The 26,985-nt window shown below is 39.6% G+C and overlaps 1 protein-coding gene across 1 annotated transcript in view; it reads right to left on the bottom strand.

The window, feature by feature from the left end:
* gabra2a (gamma-aminobutyric acid type A receptor subunit alpha2a) overlaps window positions 1–26,985 on the bottom strand; it is a 377,683-nt gene that overhangs the window by 229,198 nt on the left and 121,500 nt on the right. Inside the window, exons 5-6 of the mRNA XM_088627451.1 lie at window positions 17,615–17,835; window positions 9,410–9,492 (exon numbers count right to left, since the gene is read on the bottom strand). Of these exons, the coding sequence (XP_088483577.1) occupies window positions 9,410–9,492; window positions 17,615–17,835 (304 nt within the window). The remainder of the gene's footprint in view (window positions 1–9,409; window positions 9,493–17,614; window positions 17,836–26,985) is intronic.

Below are 26,985 nucleotides of genomic sequence, written 5' to 3'. Positions count from 1 at the left end.
TCACAGACCATGTGACATGGGAGTCAGGAAACTAACACACAGCGCCACCGGATTTAATAACACAATAAAAACGCTATAAAATAATGTGACTAGGCACAGAAAAAGTTTACAGCACAGTACAATAATAAATGCTGACCATGACTTTAGAAGCATAAATTACCTTACAATTTAAACACAAGCTGTCTTTCTGTATGAACCTCTAAGCTGGTTCATACAGAAAATGTAGAAATGCATTAGCCTGATTATAATTAAAAAACACATAATTAAACACGCGTTTGCGACTTAAATCAGAACACGATTTAAATCAATATAAATGTTTATATTGTAACGCATACTGTCCAGCCTCCATTTCTCTATAAAAATTGACTCTGTTGCACACACACACACAATAGAAGCAGGAACCGCTGCCAGAAGGGAAGAAGGTGACTATTCATTGTTATCAAAAATGACTTAGAATCGATCATGTTGCGATATTTTGAAATATAAAAGTCAATTGATTGTCCATAATATATCGCTATTCTATTTTTTCGAAGAAATGTTTGTTAAAAGAAAATCCAGCACCAGCTGGATTCGAACACACAACCTGTGGTTGTAAGTCACGCACCTAGACCAGTAGGCTACAGGGGAACTCACATGAACAGGGAGGCGAAACAGCCTTACACAGCCCTGTCGCAGTACACGAATATAATCATACAGTTATTAAATTCTTTAGATACGCGATTCCATATTATATTCCCTTTTAATCAAATTCTAAAAGTATGCTTGTTGACTCCGGTATCACGTTAGTTAAAGACTTCGAAGCTTAAAATGTTTAGGGAGAAATGGAATACTGGTGTGTATTTTTTTCTTTAAAGTACCAAGACCAGCTATATACTGTATGTTTATGTTCCAAAATTAATATCGTTTATGGCCTTCACACGCGTTACAGTATGCTCCTATTCTTTTTATGCTCAGCTACTAAGATTTCCCTTCAGTGGTAAAATTCAATATCTACAACGGGCACAGTAAAGACGTTTACAGTAAGTCTTTCTACGACAGACCAACGGACCACAAGTGCCCCTGTCGGTCAACCAATCACGAACCGCGTCATCTTGCGTCATGATACGCGATACCGCAGCCAATTACCTGCGGTACGTGTCTGTACCGCGCACTTTGAATGGCTGCATCTGTATATAAGAGGTTAAACTTTATTAGCTCCACCTGGCAGTTTTACAAGGTGATTCCAGATACTATTAACATAATCTAATTTGCATACGGTACAGTGTGGTATGACAGGTTTCATTGCGACACGGCCACCACAGCATAGCCCGCTCGTTTTGAATGGCTACATCTGTACATAACTGATATGCAATATTTTATTAAATCAGTCTCAGGATATCTGGTCTCAAAAGATAACATAGCCACATGATGTCCTTACACACAGCTGACATAGTTCTCAGGGAAATGACAGAGTGAGCTCTCCTGGAACAAATGGCCCATTCAGCAGCAGGGGCTGCTTGTCACAAAAGTTGGCAGTAAAGAATATATATGTAATGCTCAGCTTTTTAGAATGGCCATATATAGCCATAATGCAAGTAGAGATTCATGTGGGAGTGTATCTTGTATCATTTGCTTCACTGTATAAAAGAGCACTGTAAGCACTGTCTTTAAGTCTTGTGCCATAAGACTTCCATATGCATATGGAAAAATGACGACTTCCAACACACAAACGCTCAGCTGATGCCGTTTTTCTGGCACAACAATTGTGACGCTGCAAGCAGGGTACTCTCAGTGAAGGAACTCCGACGGAGCAGTGGAGGGGAAAAGCAAGGTGCCTCTACTTTGAAAAGGCAAGGACTCCTCTTTATAAAAGTCCCTTCTCCTCTCCTCGGCTTCAAATGGAATTTCCTGAACTGCAGTGAGTACAAAATAATGTAAAGAGCTGAGGTGTGTTTGTGTGGACGTATGGAAAGTCCTAGGCAAACCTTTTTCAGACCGGGTCGAGACAGAGCAATTGTCTTTGATAGCATTCTGCCTGTTCTGTGCGGTAAAACCAGGAGTAAGGCACCTGGTGTGCGTGCCATTTTTAGACCTGGTCGACACAGAGCAATTGTTTTTGATAGCATTCTGCCCGTTCTGTGCAGTAAAACCAGAAGTAAGACACCTGGTGCGCGTGGATGCTCTTGCATCAGTAAGTGCTACAGCACTTTATCGTCAGCCGTGGTTTCAGGTGTTGTATCTTGATACATGGATGAAGTACGGCCAAGGGTGGCAACTTGGTCTGCACTTGCAGGGGAGCAGGGGATAGTAACTCGGTTTGTTAAAGCTAAGGATAAGAACTTGGTCTGCGTGGTTCAGTTGCTTACCCAGCAGGGCTTTGCACATGTGTGAGGCGAAGGTTAGACAGAATGGGTTGGTGTGAAGACAAATTAACAGAGGTCTCTGACGGAGTGTCAGAGAAAAAGAACCCTAGTGAATGTGAAAAAAAGCTAAAAAATAAATATGGATTGCCAGACAGTATTTGGTCTGAACAAGAATGTAGGAAAGTGTTTGAACACTGGAGTAAGAACAAACAGAAATTGGTTTAGTTTTAGGGAAACATTTGAGGGCTCTGCAAAATATTAGTGAAAAAACAGAATGGGACAAGAATCAGAAGTCCCTGACAGACAAACTTAAAGCAATGGCTGAGAGAAATGCAACCTTATTCTCTAATAATGAGAAAACCGAGAAATATCTCAAAGAATGTAATGAGGAATTTGAAAACCTAAAAAAAAAAAGAACTGGAAAAGTGTCATAATGCCGGTAATGCCGGTAGTGCCTAAACTATATCCAGATCTAAAACCATTACAGGGCAAAACATGAGGACTGGGATAAATATCCAGATTGGCCTTATCCCGATGGGGAATTTGATTGGGGTGACACATGGTATGATCAGGATAGAGACGGATCTGAGCCACCTCCGTCGGGAAAAAACATATTTGCGGAAAGAAAGGATAAGGTAGATAAGGGTTTACAAGGATCACCTTTCACAAGAGGACGTCCCCTATTCATAGAGGAAGGAGAAGAGGTAGCAGAGGAAGGTAGCAGTAGCCAGCGAGTGTCAGAAGACGGAGGAGGGGATAAAACATATAAACCCAAGCCTGAGGATATAGATCGCTGGGCTAAGGAGGTACCTCACCCTAAGGCAGGAAACATGGAGTGCTCTACATTAATTAAAAGATACAGTAATAAACCTTTAGAGGCAGCTATGATTCTAAGGAGGGTATGAGAAAAGAATCTCTGGATTTATATACAAAAGAACTAATCTTACATTGTGCAGCTAATGCTGTCCAAGTTCCCCAGTTGTGGGACACAGGAGCACAATTGTCTTATTCATCGACTAAAATATCAAAAGGTGTGATATAAAATTTTCCAATGGGTGGCAAGAGGCTACAGGGATTGGGGGCAAAGGGTTTGTTTAAAAGGGACTCAAGCTGTGACAATATGTATGGGAAGCACTATACAGGTTCAAATATAGATATGGGTGGGGGACACCTGTTGATGATATTCTGATTGTTTCCCTGACGAGGGAATCCATAAGGCCAAGCTACTTCAAGTATTAGATCTTCTGACAAAGAAAAGACTTAAAGCCAGTTATAAAGCACAAATCGGTTTTCTGTGATCTATCTGAGACAAAAGATTAGTAAAGGACAAAGGGAACTCACTGAGGATAGATCTTAGGCTATTCGAGGGTTTCTAGTACCAAAGACTGTGAAGGAATTGTGATAATTCCTGGGTCCATGTAATTTTAACAGAGCCTGGGTAGATTCCTTCTCAGAACGAGCTTAACTGGTGACGGATTTGCTTAAGGGGGTGTAGTGCGGTCTAAGGACAAAATTGCCTTGACCCCTGCAGCAGAAACCGCTTTTAATTATGTGAAACAAGCTCTTTTGCAGATGGCCATGGAATGAATTCCCTCAGATGGATCAACTGTTTTTATGTCTATATGTGAGTGAAAAAAATGGGTACTAGGCTGCTGCGCTGGTGCAGGAGCATGGAGGTAGGCATTGCCTGGTGGGTTATTCAGAACCTCTCGATGCAGTGACTAAGGGGCAGGGGCTATGTTTAAGGGCTGTGCAGGCTACCTGCCAGGCTGTACAAGCTATGAATAATCTGGTGATTAGACCAGCAGGCCGAGCTCAAGGCGCTCATAGAAGCTTGTAAATATAAGAAAGATCCAATTGTAACTATTTATATGGACTCACGGTATGTTTTTGGAATCTGTCATGACTTTATGAAATTATGGAAAAACAGGGACTTCCTGACAGCTACCGGGACTTAAGTCAAAAACACTAAGCTAGTGTCAGAGTTATTGGAAACACTGTCTCTTCCAAAACAAGTATCTTTGGTAAAATGTCATAACAAGGAAGACTCCCTGGTGGCCAAAGGAAATGCTTAAACAGATGCGGCAGCCAGGCTAGCTGCCATGAAATACGGGTGGCCAGATCAGGAATCAGAGATATATCTGAGATCATTAGCCTTTCAGCCTTTCAGAAACAGCCCCGAAAGAGGAAAAATGGGCATGGTTGGAGAGAAACATAAGTTTGGGGGGGGGGGGAATGGTTTGTGGCAGTGCCGAAAAACACTGGTCATTTGATCACCAGACATCCCATGAGGCTACCAGACACACCAGACTTATCCAAAGGGATTTTGAGTCTAATAATTGATTGTTTGTTGCAGTATTGACAAACTCCTAACAGAAGCAATACAAGGTGCCAGAAAGCAGGTGTCGGAAGCCTGGGGACTGCCTGCCGAAAGAGGACACGACCTGATTCGAGGAGAGTGGGTTTGGATAAAAAATATCCCATTTCAGACACTACAACGCATCCAGAGGGCTCCTACCAAATTCTCTGGACAACCGATCCAGAAGTTTGCATAGAAGGATGGGACTGGTGGATTCATGCATTTTCGACATGCACCACAACCTGCAGGAGATTGATAAAATGTTGATATTGCTGTGCTAAATAAGTGTAACTAGGGATGTCTTAGAACCTCACGCATAGCACCACATGGACATTGGAGAGCATGTCGTTAATACATTCTTGGATCTCTCTTACCAGCTGGCTCGAGACTAACAAGAGTTCATGTTGGGTGTGTTTAGCCCCAAGTATATGAGAGGGGTGGTTTCCCATGCCTTACAATTTATTAGACTATTAAGGGGCTTTGTTGAAACTGGGTAATATAAGATGGTGGGGTAGTAATGATACTTCAGATTGTAATTTTCTAAAATGGTTAAGGGACCATGAGGTTACACATACCAACGTCTCCAACTTTTATTTGCCTACTGTTCAAAAGAATGATAAAAGGTGGAATAGAAAGAATAATGCATACCCTTGGCTAAATGGAAGGGGAATTGTTATTAAGGCTTTGGAGTACCACATGTGCGAATACAGACACACAGCCCATTCTCTACAAATCACTCCAGAATATATCCTAAGGGCTATTACCTGTATTCAGGTCATTCAGGTCACAATATCTAATAACTATTTTCATACTAACTTGTATTAGATCCATCTGCACTAAAGCTACTACTTCAGTCCTGACCACACGTTTAGGATACCAGAAAGAATCATAAAATTCACCCACAAATAATACATCAGTAATCACAGAATACATTTAGAAAACAATTGGCTAATCGCAATATTTTCTAAAGGGGGGACTGAGGGAAATAACTAAAAGTTCTTACTAAACATTTGTATTATATCTTGTTAACTGTGTATATTTTTAGTTATATTTTACTAAATCTGTCTCAGGATATCTGGTCTCAAAAGATAACATAGCCACATGATGTTTTTACGCACAGCTGACATAGTTCTCAGGGAAATGACCGAGTGACCTCTCCTGGAACAAATGGTCTATTCAGCAGCAGGGGCTGCTTGTCACAAAAGTTGGCAGTAAAGAATATATATGTAATGCTCAGCTTTTTAGAATGGCCATATATAGCCACAATACAAGTAGAGAGTCATGTGGGAGTGTATCTTGTATCATTTGTTTCACTGTATAAAAGAGCGCTGTAAGCAGTAAGTGCCGCACAACGCAAGACTTCCATATGCATATTAATAAAGATTACTTTCAACACACAAATGATGCCGATACAGTTTTTTCTGGCACAACACTTCTTTTGGAGTTTCCACTTGGAAAATGTTCTTTTTCATTCTGGCTTGTAAATAGTAGCTCTCTTTCTACATCTGCATCAGGAAAAACTTACAGGTAGCTGCAGCATCTTCTGCTTCCCAACAAACTATCTCCTGCTAGTGCTGCTAGCCACTAGTAATGCAACCTGTTTGCTAATGTTCTGTAACACACATCATACATGATTCTCATCCACTTCATTCACCATCAGTGTTCCTCTACTGGATATCTGAGTCTACTAAATCAAAGAAGCTCAAGTTTGCATCATACATGCTTCTCAATCACTACTTATCTAAATCTATTTAATCAAACATGCTCAAGCTGCATTATACACACTTCTCATTCATTCCATGTTACATGCATATTCTGCTCCTTTCTGGAAAAACTGCAGCTGAACTGATTTGCTCAAAATCTGTATCTGTCCTTTTAGAGGAGTGTTACAGCACTGATCTCTGACCACCTCTGCCATTTCCTTAGCCAGGCCAGTAAACATCAAAGTATTAAGAACACTGTCATTTTATATTTGTTGGCTTCTCTCTTCATAAGAAATTGACCAAACTACAAAAAACAATGTAATAGACTTCTTCAGAATTAACAGCAAACTATAAATTATACAGATGCAGCCATTCAAGGTACAAACCAGTACTGCATGCAACTACCTACATCATACCGCGGAACGTGATTGGCTGGCCAAAATGACCAACAGGGGCACTCATGGTGCATTGGTCAGTGGTGAAAAGATTTAATAATTTAATCTCTTTACTGTGCACGTTTTAATCTGCTTAGTATTGAATATTTATATGGAATTTTACAACTAAAGGGGAATTTAGCATAACGCATCTGATGATCATAAAAGATATTAATTTAGGAACATAAACATATCATGTAAACTGTATATGGCTGGTATTGGTAGTTTAAAGAAAAATACACACCAGTATTCCACTTTCTCCCTAAACATCTTAGGCATCAAAGACTTACATGTGGTTATTTCGTAAACATTATTATGTGCTCCTTCTGAGCATATTAAGTTTATATACTTTGTGAAAAGTGATAATGTTTTAACCTTTTCTGCGAATACGCTCGTTATTGGAGTAAACAAAAGCATATTTTTAGAATTTGATAAATGGGGAATATAATATGGAATTGCGTATCAAAAGAAATTAATAATGATATAATTATATTCATATACTGTAGCTCAAACAGTAGTATAAGACTTTCTGTGGATATGTGTACGTCTGTTTCACTACCTTCCATGCGACTACATCTGTGGTGCGATGGCTTAAGCGTGTGCCTTATAAACCTGAGGTCCAGTGTTCAAACCCAGCTGTTGCCATTAGTTTTCTTTTAACAAATAAACATTTCTTTGAAAAACTAAAATAGCAAATATTATGGACACTATAGTCATTTATTAATAACAACAAATAATTTCAAACTGCTACTGATATTATTTCAGACAATAAATATTATCGACACTATATTGTTATTACAAACATGTATGTAATGTTGGTCATACAGCGTATGCATTACTGAAGCTAAAGGTTTAGCCTTTGTCAATATAGAAATATATTTATGTCAACTATATACACAATACTGCTGACAGCAGGAAAATTCCTATTCTTTACTCAGCAGCTTGTTAAAAACAGCACCAAACTGATTTTTTACACAGAAGACTGACACAGCTTTGCGTTGTGAATCTTTTTTTCTGATAAAACATTTGTCAGTCTGTCCGTGGGGGGAAGGGGGACTGTCTTTCATTAGTATTCTGTCTTTCATTAGTATTCTTTTCTAGGTTTAGCTCTTTCATCACATATTCTCCTGGATCCAAGAACGTTAAGGCCGATTCTCTCTCCCGCCTCCATGACCCTCCTGAAGCAGAGGACAAGTCTGAGCCCATTATCCATCCCAGCAAGATTCTCGCGGCTGTCAAGTGGGACATTGAAGACCAATGTCAGACGTGCCCTGGTTGGTGAAATGGTCCCTCCCCAATGCCCTCCGGACAAAATTTTTGTCTCCAATCCCATCTGCTCAGCAATCCTTCAGTGGGGTCATGACTCCCATTTCACCGGTCACCCTGGCCCCCTTGAATTAATTTCAAAGGACTTTTGGTGGCCGTCCATAAAAATCGACGTCGCCAAATATGTGCCATATGTGCCAGGATTAAATCCCCTTGTACCAAAAAAGCGGGACTCCTGCAACCCCTTCCTGTGCCCGAACGCCCCTGGTCACATATTTCTGTCGACTTCCTCATGGACCTGCCCAGAAGCCAAGGTAAAACTGTTATAATAAGCAAAGAAACCCAATCGTCCTGGGTTGCGGATATGTAAGCCAGGGTTTTCGGAGGGAGGTGATGTATTCTTCAACAGATGGGTTCTTAGTATCTGGGAGGGTGTCCGGGATTACTTTAATCAAGTCCACATCATTTGTTTTGTGATCTGTTTTGAACTGTTGTTCTATATTTCCCTTTTTCGTGTAGACGCTAGCTTTGCAGATTTGAACGGGAAAGTACAAAACAAATCATGCTCCCATTCCTTGTGGTAACGGTAAGTTTTCAGTCTATTTGCTTCATCATTTTCGCTCAAACACTACAACTATGAAATAGCCAATCAGACTTATCAAACTGTTGGCGAATTTGTCACAGCCAGTCTGTTTTGCTCCACTATGCACTGTAGCAAATGTGGGGTTCATGCTGCAATAACCAAAAGAACGTTCTTGGGTAGCACACACAACACTCTCTATTTACTGAGCTCCTGTAGCCTTTTTTTCAGTGTCAGCCAGCACTCAGGGAAGAGACTTTTACAACCCATTCGACAAGGGTTAAACACACACAAGGGCAGTAAAACGTATGACATTTCATGCACAGATCTGAATGAATTTTTCTGCTATTGAAAAAAGTAGCCAAATAGCCCATTTTATTTTTGCCTAAAATTATTGCAATCGAATGGCAAGCACTCTGAGATTGACTGGTTGGGCACCCCTGATCTAAGGAGTTAATTGTGTTGAATGACCTCTTGTTTTAGGCAAACATTTATAATAATAAAATTAAACATGAACATTATTCATATAAAAATGTACTAAATATGATCTGTTTTACAGATTGTGGCACTCTGACTTTTTTAATTTAATGTCATTTTAATGGGTTAGAAAGGTCAAACTCTTGATGAACACTATTAAAAAGTATGGAGAATGGACCCTTTATAACCCTCATGTAAAGGATAGCCATGGTCTTATAAATTGAATATGTTTTGCATATTTTACTTACAGCTGCCAAACTTCAGAGGACAGGCATGGGCGTCCATGGGAAAGTCTTCAAGATGCATGGGACACTCTGCCTGAACAGTCAGTCTAAGAAAGAAAAGAACATTATTTTTGAATGTATCCTTAACCAAACCAAATCCTTAAGGCTAAACAGTATTCAGAAATTTTGGAGTCATGCTAAATTCTCTCCTATATTTTGAGCCAAACATGATAAATTAAAGACACATATTTTTTCCATCTAAAAAATATTGCAAGCATTGGGCACTTTCTATCAATGTTCAATGCATGTTTGATCAAATTACAGTATTTATAACATTAAGGCATGATTTCTGCAACTCCCTAACATTATTTGTAGTAAGTTGCAATATGTCCAAAACTTTTCTTATTCTTATTATTAAGCTAGAGAAAAAAAAATTAATTGAAACCACTCATTCAGGACAGCTTTATAATATTATCACAATTTTATTTTTTTACAGTAGGAAGTGCTAATAGGCAGTGTTGTAAGACTCAGAAATGGTCTCAGTCTTGAGACAGGAGTTTTAAATCTTTAATCTTGGTACCGTTGCCTGGTGCTTATCATGTTCCTCCTCCTTTTTCTACATACCTCAACTGCCAGCAAGTAATCATATGAACAATACATGGGATTCAGGATTTAGTATTTTTGGGTGTTAGTCTTATGTCTAATGTGTCTATGACTCTGTCTTATTTGTAATGTGTCTATGACTACATCCTCACATTACTCCCCCACCCTCTACAAAGGACGTTTGAGACTCATCACTGTGTTGGTGGGGCTATTTTTGTTTACATACAGGAAAGCATAGCTATATTTATGATAAAGTGTTATATAGACTTTATTTGTATTGGCAGGCCTTGTCTTTGATTATATCAGTGGTATGTTTGGGCAAAAATTCTATGTTATTGTTTACTCTTGGGTGTTGTAGCAGAATGAAAGAAAATAATTGATTATTGATGTACTTCATCGTGTAAATTCATTGGAGAGCTTGATAATCCATTTCAAGTGTGAATTATGGTAAAATTAATAATATATTAGACTGTCCAGATCCCTTTTGACATCTAAGCACACTTTTTCCATAGCAGATTAAATAAAGTTTTTTTTTAAGGGAAATATGCAGTCATCTGTCCAAGTGAAGTGTTTTTGTTTTCCTCATAAGACTGGCTAAAGTAGTGCAATGTCAGTGAATTGGGTAATAAAATATCAGCACTATCTGATGCTCAATCTATATAGGGGTGGCACATGTTCAGATAGTTTTGACTTTTTCTGCATAATGCCAGACTGAGATGTTTCTGAGATATCATTTCTTGGTATCAATAACAATAGAACATTTAGTTCCATGACTTGTTAAGACCACTTCACGGGTTTTCTGAAGAATGATTTGGATGTGATAAAGATGGGGTTGCCAGAAGGTGCTATTAATGATGATATCATCCAAATTTACAGCAAAAATCATAACAGTCTGAAAGCATTTTTCTCTGTCAGTCTTTGGAATGTGGCAGTTAAACCATTTTAACAAAAAGGCCTAAAGGTTAAGCATGACTGAAGTCATGCTTATTGGTACCCCCCATCAACTTCGTAAAGCCAGTCCTGTAACCCTGTCTGTAGATGGCTCTGTACTTGAGCTTCAATCAAAATTGAATAACCTTGGGGTTATATTCGATTCTGGCTTAACATTTGACCCATATGTACAGCATACTGTCAAAACATCTTTTTTTCACCTTAGAAATATCGCAAGACTACGCCCTATGCTATCATTAACTGTGGCTGAAAAGCTGATCAACATTTTTGTATTCTCTCGAATTGACTACTGCAATGCTCTACTCCCTGGGATATCTAAATCTACTCTGAACAAGCTGCAGTATGTCCAAAATTCAGCAGCCAGAATCCTGACCAAGTCTAGTGCAAGTGTTCACATTACTCCTATCCTGGAGTCCTTGCACTGGCTTCCGGTCAAATTCCGCGTAGACTTTAAAATCCTCATGCTCACCTATAAGGCTTTATATGGCTTGGCACCTCAATACCTGTCTGAACTTTTATCGCCCTACTCCCCACCTCGCAACCTCCACTCTTCAAATTCTGCCCTCCTTACTGTCCCCCAAGCCCATCTACATTGTATGGGCGACAGGGCCTTCTCCTGCTATGCCCCAAAGCTCTGGAACTCTTTGCCCAAGGATATTAGAGAGTCACCGTCTCTAAACTCCTTCAAATCCAGACTCAAAACCTTCTTCTTCAGAAAAGCCTTTACTTAACTGGTTCCATTCTTCACCCCTCTGCTCTTCTTAATACCACCTTCCACGGTCTCCTCTATTGTTATTGTTGTATTGTTGTAATTATAATTGTGTCCTATCTTGTGAAATCTTCTTATTTATTGTTGTAGTCTTCTTATTTATTGTTATTGTCATCCTGTAAATCGCTTTGAGAAGCCACCTTTAAAGGCGCTATATAAAATAAAGTTTATTATTATTATTATTATTATTATTATTAAAGGTGAATTAAAAATGCCAAATGGTGTTCAAAACACATTGAGAGGTTTTGCATGGTAGTAAGTGAAAGGTTCCAATATTCCTTGCTGAGGTCAGTCATGGTAAGATATTTAGATTTTCCTAGCTGTCAAGTAAATCTGAAGCATGTTAAGTGAATGGAAGTTCATATACAGTAACATCCTATTGTTTGGGTTTTGGTATGATTACAGTACTACCGCTATAAACATTGAAGATGGGGAAGTGACTTTGAAAGTGAGCTTGGTGCCAAGCTCATCTTTAAGCATTGTCACCTTGTGTGGTGGCACATGATGCATTTTCTCCTTTACAGGTGTTCTAGTCTTGATATTGATGCCTTGATGGATGAGAGATGTCCATCTTGGAATATTGGTAAAGAGTTTTCATGGTTAACACAACTGAAGTCCATGTCATATTGTTTTGAGAATGAAATGTGATGTCTAGCTAGATGACATCAAATAGAAAATGCTTCAGCAATTTCATCCTCATCGTGTACTTTCATAACAAGCTGATAGTGTGTACATAGTTAACCTGTTGTGGCTCTTTCCTCTTTTTAAAAAAAGCTTGATGCAGAACATTACATTACACATCCAGTTCACATTTCATTGGCTAGGTTCTCCTCAGTAAAGTGTATTAGCCCTGCCATTTTGTCAAGAGCATATTATTCATCTCATGCAACAACTTTAGGACTTTTTGTCCAGGTTTAAACTTTCTTTTTTCTGCACTGAAGATAAAACTAGTTCTTTTAGGTTGCTTGGGTCTGCATTGCAGGGGCTGATAACTTTTTCAGTCTGCCTCTCACCTGGTCAGTAATGTTCTGATTATGGACCTTCTAATATTCTGCCATAAAGTAGCTCAAAGGGTAAGTTTGTGGAACCTCATTTCCTGCTTTTGCATATAGCAGCCAGACATCCCAGTCTTTACCAGTCTCTGACGTGAAAAATGTTCTTGAGTGTAAGACTGAACAGCTCAAATAATTCCACTGTCTGAGGGTGTCATAGTGCCTAATAAGTGGTAGAAATTATGAAGCAGACCGGTTATAAAGTTATAAGCTCTTGTGGAATGCACACAAAAGAAATTGACTGTCCTAATAATTTGGATTTAAGTGGGAATGCTTTTGGTTAACATGTTTTATAGTCCCAGAGAATAAATATTTTACCACTGCTACTTTTTTCCAGACTATCCACAATATCACAATGATTTAAAACATTTTATATTAAATTAGACTAGTAAAAGTGTGTCAGTAATGACACAGTATATTTAAATGCCATAAATGTCCATCAATTTGTGTATCCTAAATACAAACTTTAATCTTTTGACATTTAGGCACAATCAGCTGTTGCTCAAAGCTGTAAAGGGATGAGGTTGTATACATAGGTACCTGTTGTACCAGGATTACACGTTTTCAGCAATGAAAAGATTATAATAATAATTGCTTAAACTTATATAGCACTTTTTTGGACAGTCCACTCAAAGCGCTTTACAGGTAATGGGGACTCCCCTCCCATTACCAATGTGCAGCATCCACCTCGATGATGCGACAGCAGCCATAGTGTTCCAGAACACTCACCCCACATCAGCTATCAGTGGGGAGGAGAGCAGAGTAATGAAGCCAATTCATAGATGGGAATTATTAGGAGGTTGATTGGTAAGGGCCAATGGGATATTTGGCCAGGATGCCGGGGTTACACCCCTACTCTCCCATCGAGGTAATGACCAGGCTCACACCTGCTGAGCTTTAGTGGGTTGCCATATCACTATTATGATATCACTTCATAATATGAAGGTCATATTATGACCTTCCACCTAACAGTGCATTTCAGGGTTCAAGATGATGACAAATGGTTCATAAGCCAGTTTATCCATTATTTATTCTTTAGAGTTAATGTCCAGATTTAGCTATTTTTCACGTATTTTAGACAAGGTAAATGTCTCTTAGCATCTCTCCAACAAAAATGTATGTTTGAAAAAACTGGTCCTATTAAGAGTCCTATGTTCTAGTTTGCCAGGGAAGCAGCCTTTAATTGCTTCTATTTGCCAGTCAGAGCAGTGGCAAGCCCTCTTGCCCACTTAGTATGAGGTAGCCCATTAATTGTAGCCTTTCATTCAAACAACAGCCCAATATCATTTCAAATCTTTGAGCCACAATTTAGTTCTAGCACCAGAAGATTCTTGTTATTATTATGTTATATTATGTATTATGTATCATTTCAGTCAGTTATTGTCCTTTGGAGGTTAGATCTAGATCGTGGTTGATTGTATGCCTTGTATGCTGTGGAAATACAGATTCAGGGTTAGGTCTTTGTGGAACTGACAAGCAGGAATCCAATTGTAGAAATTCAGCAATCTTCAGAGGCTGGAAGAAGAAACCAAGGTTGAAGGCACTCGGGACTTCCCAGAGACAGCTGAGAATGAATGGAGATTAAGCAGTATTATGGTGTATGGGGATCAGGCTGTGAGGAAGGCAATCATAGCACAAGAGTAGACAGAGCTATGGCAAGAGCTTCAGGATTTAGACTTCTGCTTTCAGATTTCAGGTTAACGCATCTCACAGGTCATTTCTCAAAAAAGCACTATCATGTCAGAGCACCATTAGATGTTAATTGGAGGAATGATTGGCAGTTTGATGTGACGACTGATAAGAGTGAAGGGAACACTAACAATTGGCCTAAGAACGTTATGAGAACCCTGGGATACAGTAAATGCAACCACTTATGGGAATGTTACTGTGTCCCAGGCCAACCATGGACCTGACACCTGCAGCCCACCAGTGTATAACACAACAGAAGGGCCATGATTTTTTTTTTCATGTGCCTTCTGATTCTCCATCATGTGTCAAAACAATAGGTCTCAATCCAACTCTCTTGAGTGGTGAGACATAATAGTCAGATTTAGTTCTATTAGTGTTTCTCAATCAATTTATTTCAAGTATACACACTGAAGTAAGAGGGTTAATAACTTAAGTCAGTTCTGCCTGAAAATTAGACTTCTAAGCAACAGGGGTTTATGGCAGGAAAGGGGGTTAACTGATAAGGATTCCAGATGCGAGCAAGGAACCCCCTGGGGGCATAATCTTAAACTGACCATTTGGCCAGGGCCTTTTAACTGGCCAAATACCATGACCCCCCCCCCCCCCCTTACCATAACATCGAATGACGTCTGAAGCAGCAAGCAAGGACTATATAACCTAAAAGTTTGTACCAGCACATGGAACAATACTTCGGTTTTGTTGTTTCTTGCGGGAAACAAGACTTCGGCTTTATTGTTCCTTGCATGCAATAAGCTCATCTGTTTTACTTCATCTCGGGATCAAGAACCTTATTCCTTCTGTTACAACAAATTTCAACAACACTGACATCTCCCCATTCTCTATGTCAGTAAGCAGCATGGTGTCTGTTGATTTAGCAGACTATGCAATTTGCTGTTTCATAATAAACTAAAGAACCACTGTATTGAGTTACAATGTATTAAGTCAGAGATGTCCAATCCTGAAAGCTGAAATGAAAATAAAACATGCAGACACTCAAGTCAAGGACTGCTCACTCTTGTATTAAAAAGCATGTACACCAGAGTAAAAAGTCAATGTACAGTGCAAAATAATTCAACTAGATTACAAGGCTAGAGTGTTTGTCAGTGGGGACTATGTATCTTAAACTGGTTTGAATCCTGCAGAATAAAGTGCAAGAACAACTATCAGAGAGGCATTACACATTTTACTGCAACCATATTAAAAAAAGTATTCTGATTGAATTATTTCATCTAAACTGAGTTATGGCTTATGATTAATTTCATTCACAAGAAATTTAGTAAACAAAATGTATTTATAATATTATTTTGTGGTGTTATAATACACTTTATTAATCAATTTTATTATTTATGTACTGTGCTTGATATTCTCTTTTTTCTCCAAATGACTGTCAAAACAAAACTGCTGTTTCAGGGAATTTCAGTACTCACAATAATGGTTTCAATACCGCACTGAATGGAAAGGGTCAAACATGGTTCTACAATAAACTATAGCACCATTGATGCTACCACACAGGTACCAAAACTTTAGCCAATAGCAATCACCATCTTCAGATGTTGTATTTTAAAAGTGAAGACCCAACTGATCGTATTTGGTTAACTCACTCGGTTCTCATCTCTCTCCAGCTATTGACATTTCCAAACATGTGACTGCAAGCAATCTGAGTCAGGACTTTTTCTAAAAGATGCCTGGATGAGAGAGTGAGTCAGTAAAGTGCAGAATTCAGTCCAATATATTATTTTTGAAGCAAAATAAATCTTTTGATTGCAAACCCATTGTTATTTTCACCTGATCAACAAAATAAGACAGTTAGACTCTTCTTATGTCAACATTAAATATCAGAGTATATTCAGAACCACACTATAGTTGGGACTAACCGAGTTTTCCCCACCTGTCTACCTTGCTGCCAGATCCCAGGAAGACAAACTCTTCACAGACTGATTTTAAAGACCGAAGTTCAGCCAGATGCTAAATTTGTCAGAGTTGCCTAGCAATGCAAGGCAGAGCTCTCTCTTTCACTTCCTCTCTCTCTGCACTCAGGATACTCACAGCATAGAGAGAACAGCAATCGGACCTACCCCAGGCTCCATCTTACCAGTGGAAAGTTTAAATAATCAAGGATGTGTGGCCAGCGGATCTTTGTGTATAAAAACTTTTTGATTCACATTATAATTCTTGAGAGTTTAACTACAATCCAAACACAAGTTTCATGTTTAGTTAATGATATCAAAAACATATTTACATGTATCTGAGAATAAATGTGATTATGTGTGACTGATAGAAACTACGAGATACACATCTATTATAGTTGACGTTATAGTCAATGTGTATTGTAACCATGAACTTATTAAAACTTTGTCAATCCTGACTGAATAATTAGCCTTTCTGAATAATCAGCCTTTCTGATCACAGCCGATTAGTTCAAATACATTTAATTTCGTTTTTTGTTTTGTTATACATGTTTTGGTTTTGAATCCATAAATTGTGCATTGTAGATTTAGAGTAAGTGTGTAAGATTATAAATCATTATACTTGATTGGTTGCTAAAAGTTATTAAGTACTCTTGCAATTTACTGTTCTATTCTGAATCTACTGTACAATTTCTGAATGTAACAGTAAATTAAAACCCCCATCACCTACATGGCATAAGATATCTTGACAGACCAAGTGGAGACTGAGTCATGGAGAAATTGAGACATGGACCAGTGTTGGCACGGGTATTACAAAGCAATGCTAACCACTGCGTGTATTACAAATTTCCAAATACATACAAATATCCAAATTTCCAAAGATATACTGATAGGTTAACTGACTTCCGGGAAAATTGGCCTTGGTGTGAGTGTGTTGGTGTCTGTGTCTGGATGGACTGGCATCCCGTCCATAGTGTATCCCACCTTTTACTATTGCTGCCAGCAATAATACTTATTGTATTAAGTGGTTAGAAAATTGATGTATGTATATTAAGAAAAAAATGTGACAGAAAATTAAATAGATAAACTATAAAACAGGCTGACATTAACACGTTAACATACTTAGACCATATAACATATTTTATGTTATATGGAACATTAACATGGAACAAGACTGAAATGATAAAGACAAGTGTGAATATGGAGCAGTTAAATATGTCAATAGAACCAGGATTTCAAAAAAAGTTTCAAGTGGTACCTCATTGTATATAATAGTGTCCCATCTTCTTGAATTCTTAGCAGCTTGTTTGGCATTGTCATATTGTGAGCAACTGATTTCTTTCCATTATGGAAGAAAGTGTCTGGAGTCCAGATTTTGCTTGCCATCAGGTTGTTCAATCGAAGAATGTTCATTGGTCCATGAAATTTTAACCTTTCATCTTTCCAGCTTTGTCGGAAGAAAACATCTATGGTGTATTCCTGTCAATTAAAACAAAATACCAATTTTAACAATTATTGTTAGAGAAAGGCTTCAGTTTTTACCCAAAAACCATTACTGAAAAAGATTTGAAAAGATCAGTAATGTAAACTGATGTGGTAAATATAAGCTATTGAAATAGTGCGTCCCATCTATCGTATTTTTATCAAATATTTTACCAGGACAGCATGATGGGGCAGTAGTTAGTATTCCAGCCTCACAATGCTGGGACCCTGGACTCAATCCCAGACATAGGTGTGAATGTGTTTGTGTCTCTGTGTGCAATGGACTGTGATCCCATCCAGGGTGTAATCTGCTATGAACCCGCTGCTTGCCAGGATAGTCTCCGGCTCCTCCACAATCCTTTAAACAAACATTTAAACATGTGAAACAGTGAAACTTTGGCTTTGAAGGAAAGCCACCTGTTGATACAACAACCTGTAGAATTGAAGCAAACCTGGTCTGATTGAATCATTAGCACTCCAGTTTCCTCCCACAGTTCAAAAACATACAGATAGGTTCACTGGCTTCTGTAAAATTGGTGTGCGTTTCTGCATGCTTGTGTCTTTGTGTGCCTTGCAATGGACTGGCATTCCATCCAGAGTGTAACCTGAGTTGCACCTGTTGCTTACTGGGAAAAGCTCCAGGTCCCCCATGACCCTCTATTTGATAAAGCAGTTAGATTATTGATGGACAGAAATATATAAGATAAGAGCTATCAAACGAAAAGAGCAATGCATCTCAGATATCTTATCTGACTCTGTTTCACTTTAGTATTAGCTGTACTGTAAATAAACCACCCAGATTTGAATTTCTATTCAACCCCACTTCCCCACCAACAGGAAAGGGACAATGAACCCTTTCAAAAACCCTTATGAACATATTAACATATGAACAGACAGGTGTCCCAGCCTGACTTGAATTTAGCTGTGAGAAGCTGTAAGGAGTTAATGCTAACCACTATATCACTCTGCTTCAGATAAAGAACAACTATCCAAACACCTCTAGCAATAATGTACTAACCATGATCATCAATTAGTACAAAATAACTCTAAAAGTATTTGCAGACTATATCAGTTTAAATGTCTTTAAATTGATAAAACACAGGTAAATAGTGGAAATTCCAATGTAAAAGACAGAAAGTAATAAAGCAATGGCTGTTTTATTATTGAAATATGGCTAACAAGTAATGCCCACTTGGTATACTTACACAGGCCCCCAGTTTAATGGGGGCCCTTATTATTGACCAAGATAAAGAAAACAGACAGGCTGCACTACTTTGTTTTAAAATTTCTAGTTGTCAAAATATACTGATGGAAAAAATAATTGCAACACCTCCTCCTCCACACTCTGGCCCTCCCGTCTGCATGGAACAGGCTGAAGAGTGACTCATTCACGAAGAGGACCTGACGCCACTGCTGACGAGTCCATCGCAGCCTCTGTTTGGTCCAAGCTAGTCAGGTGTGACATCTAGGAGGTGTGAGCAGAGGGTCTCTGACAGGTCGCCGTGCTCTAAGGCCAGAAGCATGGAGCCTCACTGTCCTGTCACTGATGCGGGCATTGTGTCTGCCAGCAGTTTCAGCAGCAGTACAGTCTCAAATGCACCAATCTGATGTGTCGGTTCTGCTCTGGTGTGGTCACTCGAGGGCAATCGGATTTTGGACAGTCATCTGTCCTACCGGTCTGCTGAAACCTTATTTGCAGTTGGGACACAGTGGAGTGGCTTACTAGTGTCTGGCAAAGCTGGCACTTGAAATGCTTGCTTGCAGCATGACAACGGCCCTCAACCCTGCTTCTGGTGACATTCGAGGCGTTATGAAATGCACAGAAAACTGACCAAGTGTTGCCTTTTTCTTACAGTGAACTAAGCTTTGAATTTATGCCTTTTTAAAGGTGACCTGAACAGGCACTGTTCCACCTGGACCTCGTTGGGTAAAAGTTCACCTAATGAGCTTTTGTTTGATTGGTAAGTGCAATGCCTCACTACACAAGTTGTATTGCTGGTCAGAACAAAACAAATTGACAACTTTTTGTGAAAGCACATAAGCGATAACTATAATATTCTCATTCCAGAAAATGTCGCGTTTCTTTTTTCCATCAGTACAGATCCAGCCATTCAAAATGTGAGGAGTAAATTTTGTTAAAACATGGTAGGCGTTGCGTGTCACAATTCGTCATAATGCATCATACCACACTTATGATAATAGTATACGGAATCACTTTGAAAAATCACCAGGTGGAGCTAATGAACTTGAACTTGAACTTGAACTTTATTGCCATATGTAACCGGTACTGGTACAATGGAATTCTTACTTACAGAAAGTCTCTCGATTGTAAAACAAGTGTAAAAAACAAAACAAGGTGCAAACAGTGCATCAAGACAATGTACAAACAAACAATAGACAATGTGCAAGTAAACATGCAGACAGTTTGAATGTAAACAATACAGACGTGTAAACAATGACTGGAGACGTACAATAAATAAATTACAATGAGGTAGATGGTGATGGTGTAGGTGTGGTCCGAGGGGGATGGCTAAATGTGTTGGCCAGTCTCACTGCTTGTGGATAGAAGCTATTGAAGAATCTAGTGGTAAGTGTCCGTCTGCTCTTACAGTGCCTTGCGAAAGTATTCGGCCCCCTTGAACTTTTCAACCTTTTGCCACATTTCAGGCTTCAAACATAAAGATATAAATTTTTTATTTTATGTGAAGAATCACCAACAAGTGGGACACAATTGTGAAGTGGAACGAAATCTATTGGATTTTTGAAACTTTTTTAACTAATAAACGCTCTCATTTCAGCTCTTTCCACAGATTCTCGATTGGATTCAGGTCTGGACTTTGACTTGGCCATTCAAACACCTGGATACGTTTATTTGTGAACCATTCCTTTGTAGATTTTGCTGTATGTTTGGGATCATTGTCTTGTTGGAAGATAAATCTCCGTCCCAGTTTCAGGTCTTTTGCAGACTCCAACAGGTTTTCATCCAGAATGGTCCTGTATTTGGCTGCATCCATCTTCCCCTCAATTTTAACCATCTTCCCTGTCCCTGCTGAAGAAAAGCAGGCCCAAACCATGATGCTGCCACCACCATGTTTGACAGTGGGGATGGTGTGTTGAGGGTGATGAGCTGTGTTGCTTTTACGCCAAACATATCGTTTTGCATTGTGGCCAAAAAGTTCGATTTTGGTTTCATCTGACCAGAGCACCTTCTTCCACATGTTTGGGGTGTCTCCCAGGTGGCTTGTGGCAAACTTTAGACGAGACTTTTTATGGATATCTTTGAGAAATGGCTTTCTTCTTGCCACTCTTCCATAAAGGCCAGATTTGTGCAGTGTAAGACTGATTGTTGTCCTATGGACAGACTCTCCCACCTCAGCTGTAGTTCTCTGCAGTTCATCCAGAGTGATCATGGGCCTCTTGGCTGCATCTCTGATCAGTCTTCTCCTTGTCGGAGCTGAAAGTTTAGAGGGACGGCCAGGTCTTGGTAGATTTGCAGTGGTCTGATACTCCTTCCATTTCAAGATGATCGCTTGCACAGTGCTCCTTGGGATGTTTGAAGCTTGGGAAATCTTTTTGTATCCAAATCCGGCTTTAAACTTCTCCACAACAGTATTACGGACCTGCCTGGTGTGTTCCTTGGTCTTCATGATGCTCTCTGCGCTTTCAACAGAACCTTGAGACTATCACAGAGCAGGTGCATTTATACAGAGACTTGATTACACACAGGTGGATTCAATTTATCACCATCAGTCATTTAGGACAACATTGGATCATTCAGAGATCCTCGCTGAACTTCTGGAGTGAGTTTGCTGCACTGAAAGTAAAGGGGCCGAATAATTTTGCACGCCCCACTTTTCATTTTTTTATTAGTTAAAAATGTTTCAAAAATCCAATAGATTTCGTTCCACTTCACAATTGTGTCCCACTTGTTGGTGATTCTTCACATAAAATAAAAAATGTATATCTTTATGTTTGAAGCCTGAAATGTGGCAAAAGGTTGAAAAGTTCAAGGGGGCCGAATACTTTCGCAAGGCACTGTATATCTCTTGCCTGAGGGCAGTGGGGTGAAGAGCTCATGCCCTGGGTGGTGACTGTCCTCTGTGATGGCCAGAATTCTACCACGGCAGCAGTCCTCATAGAGCTGTTTAATCTCGGCGAGACCGCAGCCGATGATCTTCTGGGCCATATTGACCATTCTCTGCAGTGCCTTTCTTTCTCGCGAAGAGGTGTTGCCATACCACACGGTGATCCCGTTGGTGAGGACGCTCTCGATGGTGCAGCGGTAGAAGTTCACCAACACATGTATTGGCATCCCCCATCGCTTGAGGCACCTCAAGAAATAAAGGCGCTGCTGAGCCTTCTTCATGATAGAGTCAGTGTTCACAGTCCAGGTTAGATCTTTAGAGATGTGAATTCCCAAAAACCTAAAGCTGGTGACTGTCTCCACTTCCGTTCCATCAATACTGAGTGGGCTGTGAGTGTGTGGCCTGTGTCTCCGAAAGTCCACTATTAGCTCTTTCGTTTTCTTTATGTTCAAGTCCAGGTTATTGCTATGACACCACCTAAGCAGCTGTACAACTTCATCCCTGTAAGTGGACTCGTCATCATCACTGATCAGTCCTATTATAGTGGTGTCATCGGCAAACTTGATGATGCGGTTATTGCTGTGTCTTGCTGTGCAGTCGTGAGTAAATAGGGAGTACAACCTTGGACTCAGACAGCAGCCTTGTGGGGTTCCAGTGCTCAGGGTGAGTGGTGTTGATGTTTTATTGCCTATCCGCACCACCTGTGGTCTCTCGATAAGAAAGTCCAGCAGCCAGTTGCAGACAGAGTTGCACAGACCTAATCCCCTGAGCTTTGTCACCAGTTGACAGGGTATGATGGAATTGAATGCTGAACTGTAGTCCACAAACAGCATTCTCACATACGAGTTCTTAGTTTCCAGGTGTTCCAAGGCTGTATGCAGAGCCAGGGAGACAGCATCATCCACTGATCTGTTGTTCTGGTAGGCGAACTGCAGGGGGTCCAGGGACTCTGTGATGGAGGAGTTGATGTGTGACAACACCAGCTTCTCCAGGCATTTCATCACCACAGATGTTAATGCTACTGGGCGGTAATCATTCAGGCATGTCACTTTTGTCTTTTTGGGGGTTGGAACAATAGTGGTTTTTTTAAAGCAGGTGGGGACCATGGACTGTGACAGGGAGGAGTTAAAGATGTCTGTAAACACTGTGGTCAGCTGGGCTGCACATGTCCTCAGGACGCGAGGTGGTATCCCATCAGGCCCTGCAGCCTTACGGATTTTCACCCTGCTCAGAGTCTTCTGCACGTCCTGCTCTGAGAGTTTCAGAACAAACTCACGCTGCACGCTTGGGGTCTTCTCAGCAGTGCCCGTGTTCAGAGCATCAAAGCGGGCATAGAAGTGGTTCAGCTCGTCAGGCAGGGATGCGTTGTTCGTGTCAATCTCCTGGCTGCAGCCCTTGTAGCCTGTGATTGACTGTAATCCCTGCCACAGCCTCCGGGTGTCAGCGCACTGCATTTCAAGCCGCACTCTGTAGCTCCGTTTGGCGCGTTTTATGGCTTCTTCTAATGCATACCGTGATTTCTTGTACAGCTCTTTGTCCCCCGATTTGAACGCGGTGGATCTATCTTTTATTTTATTGCGAATGTCGTGGTTGAACCACGGTTTCTGATTGGGAAATGACCTAATTTTCATTTCTGGTACACAAACGTCGGTGCAGTATTTAATATAGCTGGTGACCGCGTCCGTAAACTTTAAAAAAAGATTTAAATCTGTGTCGGGAGCTCTGAATGCGTCCCAGTCTGTACTATCAAAGCAGTCTATTAACTTGCTTTCCGCCTCCTCAGACCAACAACGCACTGACCTGTTCGCAATGGGGGAGGTCTTCAGCTTCTGTTTGTACTCAGGAAGCAACAGGAGAGCGATGTGGTCCGACTTACCGAAACTCGGTTTGGGAAGCGCTTTGTATGCCCCTTTTATTGTTGTGTAGCAGTGGTCTAAAATATTGCCTCCTCTTATCGGTACAGTGACATGCTGAATGTATTTTTGCAGAACTTTCCTCAGATTGCAGTGGTTGAAGTCCCCAACTACAATTGAGACGGCTTCTGGGTGGGAGTTTTCGTGCTTGTTGATAATGTCGTGGAGTTCGCTATGTGCTGCTTCCACGCAGGCTTGAGGTTGAATGTAAACGATTGTGATAATAGTGGCGGAAAACTCCCTCGGCAAAAAAAAGGGTCGACATTTTATGGGCAGGTGTTCTAGATTCGGCGAGCAGGATTTAGAGATTACCTTCACGTCGGTGCATCACTTGCTGTTGACCAGGAAGCAAACGCCTCCGCCTTTGTGTTTGCCGGTTGCTTGGTGGTTTCTGTCCATGCGGTAAACGGTGAACCCCTTTGGCTGGATGGCGGTGTCCGGGACGCATGCATTCAGCCAGGTTTCAGTGAAGGCATAAACACAGCAATCCCTCAGGTCCCTTTCCGCGTTGATCCGACAATGTAGCTCATCTATCTTATTGTCCAGTGACTGAACATTAGCTAACAAAATAGACGGCAGCGGTGGTCTGTGTGGACGCCTTCGTAGTCGCGCTAGTACGCCGCCTCGTCTTCCCCGGCGTCTGCTGCCCACCTGTTGTTGTTGTTCGCCGCATCTTTGTCCGATCCAGCAGGTGGGGTCCGGTACGTGAAAAAAGTTGTTTGATGACATTAAGGAGTCTATCCTCAGGTTTAAAAGCGTTTGTCTGTCATAAGTAATGACAGCTTAACGTAATGAAGCTTAACGTCTCATGTACCGCATTTGATCTGTCGCCAGAAAATGCCCAGTTTCGAATCCGGGTCACTACTGAGGGACAAACTTTTTCCAATTAAGCATTTAGATTGTATACTCTTTATACTTTTCATAATTTTAAGATGTGTATTACAGCTTGTTAATCATTAACTATTAAAAAGTTGGTATATTTTATAAAAGCAAATTTACTCAGTTGGACAAAAGTACACAACCTACCACCTTTATCATAAATATTTTAATTATGCAGAAATATTTTATGCATCAAAGTCTTTAAAGAAGATATTACTAATACTATTAATAATGAATGACCTTGGACAGGCTGTAAGCTCAAAGTATTACTGTGGTCCACTTTCTTTGTAACCGTCTGCATCAGTTTTTTGCGACATGAAAGGACTATTTTTTCATTGACAAAAAGTAACACCACAGCATTTCGTTGATCCGATCACAAAGTAAATTTTGAGAAGCTCCGATTCACCAAGCCTATAATGGTTTCCCAGAGATTGCTCATAAACAATATTAATTTAGGAACATAAACATATTATGTAAACTGTATATAGCTGGTATTGGTAGTTTAAATAAAAAAATACACACCAGTATTCCACTTTCTCCCTAAACATTTTAAGTATCAAAGTTTTTCGGTTACATACTGCGGTTATTTTTTAATAGTTTTTACGTGCTCCTTCTGCCTATATTAAGTTTATATGCTTCATAAAAAGTTATAGTGTTTTAGCATTTCCTATGAATATTTGCGCTCATAATGGCAGTAATAAAACACATACTTTTTAGAATTTGATTAAAAGGGAATATGATATGGAATTGCGTATCTAAATAAATTAATAACGATATAATTATTTTCATATACTGTAGCTAAAATTATCACAGTAGTATACAGTATTTGGAAATGTCAGCATCAGTTTAACTCATTTGAACACAACTGCATGTGTGGCGTAATGGGTTAGGCATCTGCTTTGTGTGCTAGAAATCGGTGTTTTGGACCCAACTACCACCATGAGTTCTCTTTTAACAAATTAAAATTCCTTTGAAAAACTAAAATAGCAAATATTATGTACACAATATTGACATTTTTGATATTTCTAAATATCACAACATGTTCGAAGCTAAGTGATTTATTAATAACAATGAATAATTTCAAACTGCTACTGTACTGCCACTACAGTATAGCTTGTAGGAAATACATTTGTCCTGCATCAAAGTTGAACTCGTTCAGAGCGCCCTACATTACAAACTCCGTTTCATTTTGAGCTGAAGACTCTCACACCTGAAGAAGGCGAAACGTTATGTTTTCTCTCTTCTCTTTTCAGCATAGAATAAACCTATTACTTGTTCCTTAACAATGACAACATTGCATGCTACTGAAAATTCCTTCCCATCCCCCTAAATTTTAAATGCTATTTGAATAATTTCAGCTAAAACTTGTATTTTAGATTTTGTGTAGTTGCTTGCATTGAACTGTGTGTTGGATGCACATGAGTTGAAGGAATGGGCAAACATAGCTGATGCTGATCCACAGAGCCAGCATCTTAAGATGTTTATATTTAGAGGCAATTTGTTAAAATAACTAACTAGGTATTGATACTGAATATGGCTGTCTCCTTAAGCCAGCACTATAAAATAATTTATCCTCAGTGAGATGCTGCCATCTCATAGTGGTTTCTAACACTGTGTATAGTTCTATCCACACAGCGCCTTTACTTCCATCGTTTAGCTAATCTCTTTATCCAGTACAGAAGATTTGGATCCTATCCCAGCAAACAATGGATGATCCCCCAGCAATGTAGGGTGCATACCCACTTGAGCCAGAAAGCGTTTCATTATTAATAATATCTTCCGTGTCGCATTAACATTGGAATGTTCTTTTTTACAAGTGTAAAAAGAGGTGATACACAACCTGTCTCCTCTATAACTCCTCTATAATCCACCATTTCCAAAGTGTACTACTGTGAAAATTTGAGCTACAGTATATGATTATAATTATATCGTTATTAAATTTTTTAGATACACGATTCCATATTATATTCCTTATTTATCAAATTCTAAAAAGTAAGTGTTTTTTTACTGCGATAACGGGCGCAAATATTCCTAGGACATATTAAAACATTAAAGCTTTTTATAAAGTATATAAACTTATAGTCAGAAGGAGGATGCAAAAACTTTTCCAAAATAACCACAGTATGTAACCGAATGAAAGACTTTGATGCTTAAAATGTTTAGGAAGAAAGTGGAGTACTGGTGTGTATTTTTTATTTAAACTACCAATACCAGCCATATACAGTTTACATAATATGTTTATGTTCCTAAATTAATACCATTTCCGAACT

Source organism: Lepisosteus platostomus, chromosome 1 (assembly GCF_059453375.1).
Source record: "Lepisosteus platostomus isolate fLepPlt1 chromosome 1, fLepPlt1.hap1, whole genome shotgun sequence".
NCBI lineage: Eukaryota > Metazoa > Chordata > Actinopteri > Semionotiformes > Lepisosteidae > Lepisosteus > Lepisosteus platostomus.
Note: the sequence above shows the minus strand (reverse complement) of the source record. Positions and strands in the feature narration are given on the sequence as shown.